General features: G+C 42.6%; 1 protein-coding gene across 1 annotated transcript; it reads right to left on the reverse strand.

Moving 5' to 3' along the window:
* Positions 1 to 3,247: 3,247 nt before the first annotated feature.
* Positions 3,248 to 4,316, reverse strand: LOC102743548 (UDP-glucuronosyltransferase 1A3). The gene is made up of 2 exons (XM_006748390.2): positions 3,447 to 4,316; positions 3,248 to 3,289 (listed from the first exon to the last, which is right to left on the reverse strand). Exons 1-2 carry the CDS (start codon positions 4,308 to 4,310, stop codon positions 3,248 to 3,250), a joined length of 906 nt encoding a protein of 301 aa, XP_006748453.1. The 5' UTR covers positions 4,311 to 4,316.
* Positions 4,317 to 7,984: the final 3,668 nt, after the last annotated feature.

Raw genomic sequence — 7,984 nt, forward strand, 5'->3', positions numbered from 1 at the left:
AGGACATTAGGCTAAGTGAAATAAGTCAGTCGAAAAAAGACAAATACTCTGATTCCATTTATATAAGGTACCTAGAGTGTCACGAACGAGCCTTGAGGACATTAGGCTAAGTGAAATAAGTCAGTCGAAAAAAGACAAATACTCTGATTCCATTTATATAAGGTACCTAGAGTGGTCAAGTTAGTGAAGACAGTAGATTGCAGGTTGCCAGGGGTTTTAACAGCATTTGTTGAAACAAACAGCATTCAGTTAGAGATCTGGATTAGTGCTGCTGAGTGGAAAGTTTCTCTTTTACAGAAACATAAAGCATTTTATCTAAAGAATTTTCAAAACTGAAAACTGCTTTTAAAAAATGTCTTGGCTCCAGGGGCGCCTGGGTGGTTCAGTTGGTTAAGCAACTGCCTTCGGCTCAGGTCATGATCCTGGAGTCCCTGGATCGAGTACGGCATCGGGCTCCCTGCTCAGCAGGGAGTCTGCTTCGTCCTCTGACCCTATCCCCTCTCATGTGTTCTCTCTCTCTCATTCTTTCTCTCTCAAATAAATAAATAAAATCTTAAAAAAAAAAATGTCTTGGCTCCAAAATCACAGTCCTGTATATCAGTATTCCTCATTTATGGAATAGCTTGAGTAGGCTTTCAGAGTAGAGAAACCAGCACTTTCTCTGGTGCAAAGATGACCATCTGGAGGACCCTGCAGTGGACTCTCTCCAAGGACTCACTAGCCCCTTCCCATGGAGCACACAGTTAAATAAGGAAGTAGTGTAAGACATCATTTTAAGAATTGGGCATATTGAGGTTTTTTAAATAAAATTTTTAAATATGCATTTTTTAGGGGTATCTATGGAACATTTACAAATGTTAATCATATCTTATCCAATACAGTAGCCACTAGCTACATGTGACTACTGAGCACTTAAAATGTGGCCAGTCCAAATTGAGATATGCTGTAAGTGTAAAATACATATCAGATTTTGAAGACTTAGTATGAAAGCAAAAGAATATAAAATGTCTCAATAATTTTATATTGAGTATATGTTGAAAGTATGTTTAGATATATTTGATTAAGATATAATTAATTTTAGCCCTCTTTTTGCCTTTTTTGTAACATGTCTACTAATTTTTTTAATTATATATATGGCCTGCATTATACTTCCATTGGGCAATTCTGTACTGGACCACAAAGAAAACCTATCAAATTATTTAATGTAGGGATTTCATAAGAAACATTCTCTGATTAAAACCTAAAATAATTAGAAAAAAAATAAGAGAGAGATAGCTAAAATAAATTTTAACTATGTGGGAATAAACAGGTTTGAAGATAGCCATGGACTTAAAGAAAGCCAAACCAGAAAATTAAATGACCAAAAACAAAACAAAAGAAAGAAAAAAATATGATTAATGCCAAAACCTAGGAGACCTAGAAAGTGTCCTATGAACTTCAATGTTTCATTATTAAGAAAACTCTTACAGAAAGGAACTTAATGCTTACCTAAGGAAAATTAGAAAAATAACTATAAAATAAACCAAAAGACACAAGAATGACAATCATTAATAAAAAGCAAGCTGGGATTAATGAAATAGAAAACAAAAATAGTAAAAAGAATAAGCAATTCCCAAAATTATTTCTTTGAGAAAACCAGTAAAATAATTTCACCCATCATAAAAAAATTTTTTTAAGTAGACTCCATGCTCAGCGTGGAGCCCAACGTGAGGCTTCAATTCACGACCCTGATATCAAGACCTTAGCTGAGATCAAGAGTCGGATGCTTAACTGACTGAGCCACCCAGGTGCCCCGAACCCATCATAAATCTTAAAGAAGAAAGAAAAGGAGCAAAAATATGAAAGACTTAGGCTTTGATCTTTCATACGTGGAGAAAATTTCCATAAGCTACTTAAAAGAAGTCACATTTAAGGGTAAACCAAACCAAATAAATAAGAGTGACAAGACCTCAAAGTAAAAAAAAATGTAGTGGAATAAAAGTGATAATGGTATGCCTATCACATATAATACTTGAGAATTTCAGTATAAACGATCTCTCGTGTACCCAATAAATTTGGCACAAACATATCTAAAGGTCTTCAGATGACATACCTTGTCCTGCTGGGCACTTTTTAAATAATGATAATAGAAAATACTTATTGTGTACTCATTGTGACAATAGTGAGGCCCGAATAGTTAGGTCACTTGCTCACCTGCCCATTCAGCTAGAAAAATGGGAGTGAGAATTTGAAACAGTGCAGTTAACTCCAGAGAATATATTCACGTAGGAAAACTAAAAGATGCAGCCACTCTGGAAAACAGTATGGAGTTTCCTCAAAAAGTTAAAAATAGAACTACCTTACAATCCAGCAATCGCACTACTAGATATTTACCTAAAGAATACAAAAGTACTAATTTGAAGGGAATCCATGCACCCTGATGTTTATAGCAGCATAATCTACAAAAGCCAAATTATGGAAAGAGCCCCAATGTCCATCAATAGAATAGATGATAAAATAAAGTAGGTGAATGGATAAAGACGTGGTATAGGGGCGCCTGGGTGGCGCAGTAGGTTAAGCGTCCAACTCTTGATTTCTCCTCCTAACATCCCCTTCCCCTTTTAGACTCTGTTCTCTTCATCACTGCCCGCCCCCTTCACTGGGTTTATAGGCTCATAGTTTGATCTTCCAAGTCCCTCCCACCATCCTTCGATGACTTCAGCATCCTAAGTATAAGACCTATCCAACCTGCAATCCAACTCGGATTGTCCCCATGTTATATCCCTGACATCAACTCCTGGTCAGAAAACTTGTCAGCACAGCTCCATCTCTGAAAAGTTGAACTCACTTACTTCTTTCTTGGACCACACAGACCCCTTCTTATCTCTTCCACATTGTCTCACTTCCACTTAATTTATTCAAGCTCTCTGACACGTCTGCTTCTTTTTGGTGTTTAGATCTCCTGTGATCAGATCACACTCCAGTCCCTTCCGGGACAGGGCCACTAAAAACTATCGTGTCAACAAACGCAATTTGCTGGTTCCTTTGTCCTTCTCCTCAACAAGCAAACACCCCACAAGCAAAAACCCCTGATGGATCAGCTCACAACTCAGCATCCCTGCTCCTACACAGTCGGAGAAAATTGCACAACCACAAAAAAGGTGCCTTTACGAAAGGACAGTCTTGGTTGACTCACAACAGTGCTTGTCAATCCTATCACAGACCGGCACCCCTGCCTCTCATTTCTTTTGGTGACCATTGCAAACCTTTACTGCCCTAGTGGAGGTACTTTAACGTTTATCTCACCGAACTGTTAGGAGAATGAGAGGTAGAAATCTCAGAAAGACTGGCAGATAAGTAAGCACGTGGAAGTAAATTAAAAACAAAAACAACAACAACCAAAAAAAAAAAAAAAAAAAAACGTGTTCCACCTGGAACATTGATTGGACATAAGCACCAATACAGACCTGAGACAATGGCTTCCTGTGGCCACAGTTTATACCCCCAATGAAGACCATGTTGGGCATGATTGGCCTGGGGTAGTCCAGGACGAAGTCTCCTCGGAACAGCCACATGGATGCGAAGCTGAAAACATCCACCACTGACACCTCTCTCTGAAGAAGCTCAGATGCAAGGCTTGCATAAGGAGTGAAAGAGATGTGGCAAATGTACTTCAGGGCCAGAGGGTAGAGCATGTTCTTGACCCTTTGCGGGAATGTCATGTGGTCTGAATTCATTGTTAATAACCTGGGAATATATGAGGAAGGGTTTGGGCACCGTGTGCCCTCAAAATCTAAGTCGCATGGAATGGAACGCAAGAAAAACACAGCAGGTAGTGACAGGTACTTAGCTAGTACTGCTCCACAGGGGTAAACGGGGTCAGTTAAAACCACATCGAAGGAGCTGGCATTCAGCTGCCTGACCAGCTCCTTGTTACGCAGCAGCTCCTCACAAGACCTTTGAAAAACCAAAGCAACACTCTTCAAACTTTCCACAGATTTCCAAAACATCTTTAGAAAATGCATTCTTTCAAAAACCAGGTAAGTCTGGCCCAGCAGGAGATGATTAAATTCATCCTGGGTGTATGGAATGGCATAGGTAGTCAGGGTGAAAAAATCCTCTTCTTTGATATGCATGTTCAAGTCTGGCGAAACGACCACCATTTGGTGGCCTCTGCCATGGAGTTCCTGCACGGCCTCCTTCATGCTGAGCCAGTGGCTGCCATCCATGGGCACCACCAGCACCTTCCCACCTTCAGCCCCCGGTCCAACGCACAGGAAGAGCAATAGCCCCACGAGTGCTGGCAGGGGAACCAGGAATCTCGCGGCCATGTCCACAGAAGCCCAAAGCAGCTGACTTTGCAGACCAGGCTATGCCTCCTACGCCTTTATTTCCTTTGTCTTTATCTTATCATTGAGCCACTTAGAATGGCAGGTAACTGGCAGGCAGCATGCCCTCCTTGTGTTAATCATTACATACTAGATCTATCCCTCACTTTCACCACCGGCCTTACCCTTCTGCTTCCACGCAGGGAGAGATCAATCTCCCTTATCACGGAAAAGCTCATCTGCCTTGGCTGCTCTCTCCAGGGAACACTCTAATTCACTCTGTTGCTTTTTATCCAGTTCCCAAAACAGGGCTGTGGATGCCCATTTCATTTGATGTCCTCCTATTTCTGAGCTCTGAGGAGTCACCAATGCCCCAGTCTCCAAGCATAACCTCTCTGTTGGATGTGACCTTACCTGAAATCTCTAAAACTCTTTCCTCCCATTTATGGGGAACATGGAGCACACCCAGAAGAATATATAACATTGCTAAGACAGCTTTCTCTAAACAGGAAGGGAGCCACTAGCCCTTTGATTTTGTTCCTTTTCCACACCAGGACATCTCTTCCAATGGTCAGGGATCTACTTGAAGCAGCCATCAAATATGGAATTATTTCAAAGGATCCTGCGCTGGAGACATGAGGACAACACAAGGGTTTGTTGAGGGTTCTATATTTACTTCGCAGAATAAGAGTTGCTGTTATCTAAAGCGTAAATGGGCAAAACAACCCTTATCGATGACATAGTGGGACCAGAGAGCACCCTCCCCCAGAGCCTGCTTTCCTCAGAACAAGAGGTAGTGGTCACCCAGCCTCGGGTCAAGCTCTGACTCCACTCCTCTTCTCCAGTCTTCTACTACTCTGTTTAGGGACAGGGGTCTTTCACTAATAACTTCCTTACCCCACCCTCCTTCCCATGAAAACCACCCTTTCATACAATGCCTCAGAGCTCCCCTCTACTTCGTGGATGGGATGTTGCCCAATTCATGAATCCTTAATAAAGCCAATTAGATCTGCAAATTTACTCAGTTGAATTTTTGTTCTTTAGCAACTCTAAGATAGAAATCTAGACAGAATAAATAAGGAGACGGGATGGGAAGATTTAACATTGTAATGCTCCTGACACTCTTTCCCAAGGCCCATTTCTTCAGTTTCCTGGCTGGTTCACCAATTGTTGGCTCACGAACTGGCCACCATACATGGAGGGCAAGGAGAGACTAAAGAAAGAGGCAGGCCACTCCAGATGGTGGGTGGCAGGGGTAACAAGGAAGGGAACTCACTCACAGGGCTTGTCTTGAGTGGCCACAAGACCAGTAGATCTCTGCCCCTGCCTGCCAAATCTTAAAAGTTTACATAGAGGCCTTAACTGGGTTCAGTCATCTATACGATCCAGATAGTATACCATCAACAACACCTGACTCTCTCAAGGCTACATCCTTGGAAACAGCTCCCACTGGAGAATGGTGGGCAGAACATACATCCCAAGGACAGCAAAGGAGCTGAGAAGCCTCCAATTGCCTGTCCAGCCCCCAGGTAAACCAGCATGAGCATCCTCCCAATTACTCCCTCCAACACTCAACAACAACAACAAAAACAAATTTTTTTTAAAAGATTTTATTTATTTATTAGAGAGCGAGCGAGAGAGAAACAGCATGAGAAGGGAGAGGGTCAGAGGGAGAAGCAGGCTCCCCGCTGAGCCAGGAGCCTGATGCGGGACTCGATCCCAGGACTCCGGGATCATGACCCGAGCCGAAGGCAGTCGCTTAACCATCTGAGCCACCCAGGCGCCCCAAAAACGAATTTTTTAACTAAACAAAAGATTTGAATAGATTATTGTCCAAAGAAGATATAAGAACAGTCAACAAGCTCAACATCAATAGTCATTAGGGAAATGCAAATAAAAATGAGATATCACCTCTTGCCCACTAGGATAGCTATAATAAAAAATTTTAAATGCAAAATAACAAGTGTTGGCAAAGATGTGGAGAAACTGGAATATCCATACCTTACTTGTAGGAATATAAAATGGTGTAGCCACTGTGGAAAACAGTTTGTCAGTTCCTCCATAAGTTACACATAGAAATACTATCTGACCCAGCAATTCTGCTCCTGGGGATATACTCAAAAGAACTGAAAACAACTGTTAAACAAAAACTTGTCCACAAATGCTCATAGCAGCACTATTCACAATGGCAAAGAGTGTAAACCCATCAACTGATGACATAAATGTCCAGCAGTGGGCACCTGGGTGGCTCAGTCGTTAAGCGTCTGCCTTCGGCTCAGGTCATGATCCCAGGGTCCTGGGATCGAGTCCCACATCGGGCTCCCTGCTCGGCAGGAAGCCTGCTTCTCGCTCTTCCACTCCCCCTGCTTATGTTCCTGCTCTCGCTATCTCTCTGTCAAATAAATAAATAAAATCTTTAAAAAATAATAATAATAAAATAAAATAAATGTCCAGCAGCAGAGGCACCTGTCTGGCTCCGTCAGAAGAGCATGCGACTCTTGATTTCGAGATGGTGAGTTCAAGCTCCACATTGGATGCAGAGATTACTTAAATAAATAAAACTTAAAAAAAAAAAAGAAATGTCCATCAACTGATAGATGTACAAACAGTGGTCCATCCACACAATGGAATATTATTCAGCCATAAAAAGAAATGAAGTACCAGGGCACCTTGGTGGCTCAGTCCATTAAGCGTCCGACTCTTGGTTTCGGCTCAGGTCATGGTCTCAGAGTCCTGGGATGGAGCCCCGTGTCAGGCTCCACACTCAGCGGGGAGTATGGTCCAGGATTCTCTCTTTCCCTCTCTCTCTCTCTCTTGCCCCTCCTCCCCCAAATAAATATATAAATCTTATTTTTAAAAAAAAGGAATTAAGTACCAACACATTCTACAACATGGATGAACCTTGAAACATTATGTTAAGTAAAGAAGTCAGATACAAAAGGCCACCTATTGTACAATTTCATTTCTGTGAAGTATCTAGAATAGGCAAATCTATAGACAGAAAGCAGATTGATGGTCGCTAGGGGCTGGGGAGGGCAGAATGCAGAGTGACTACTTAAAAGGTATGTGCGTGTCCTTTTGGGGTGACTAGAATCTTCCGGAACTAGATAGTGGTGATGGTGTACATGCTGGCTGTGCTAAACACCACTGAATTGCACACTTTAAGATGGTGAATTTTGGGGCACCTGGGTGGCTCAGTCGGTTGGGCGACTGCCTTCGGCTCGGGTCATGATCCTGGAGTCCCGGGATCGAGTCCCGCATCAGGCTCCCTGCTCGGCGGGGAGTCTGCTTCTCCCTCTGACCCTCCCCCCTCTCATGCTCTCTATCTCATTCTCTCTCTCAAATAAATAAAAAAATCTTTAAAAAAAATAAAAAATAAAATGGTGACTTTTGGGGCACCTGGGTGGCTCAGTCGGTTGGGCGACTGCCTTCGGCTCGGGTCATGATCCTGGATCCCGGGATCGAGTCCCGCATCGGGCTCCCTGCTCGGCGGGGAGTCTGCTTCTCCCTCTGACCCTGCCCCTCTCATGCTCTCTCTCTATCTCATTCTCTCTCTCAAATAAATAAAAAAATCTTTAAAAAAAATAAATAAATAAAATGGTGAATTTTGGGGCACCTGGGTGGCTCAGTCGGTTGGGCGACTGCCTTCGGCTCGGGTCATGATCCTGGATCCCGGG

Source organism: Leptonychotes weddellii, chromosome 3 (genome assembly GCF_054177405.1).
Source record: "Leptonychotes weddellii isolate Sample4059 chromosome 3, ASM5417740v2, whole genome shotgun sequence".
NCBI classification, from domain to species: domain Eukaryota; kingdom Metazoa; phylum Chordata; class Mammalia; order Carnivora; family Phocidae; genus Leptonychotes; species Leptonychotes weddellii.

Coding starts and splice junctions, on each gene's coding strand:
- LOC102743548 (XM_006748390.2), bottom strand. CDS start 4,310: ATGGCCGCGAGATTCCTGGTTCCCCTGCCAGCACTCGTGGGGCTATTG. Junction 3,290..3,446: donor ACAGGAAGCCATTGTCTCAG/GTCTGTATTGGT, acceptor TTCTCCTAACAG/TTCGGTGAGATAAACGTTAA.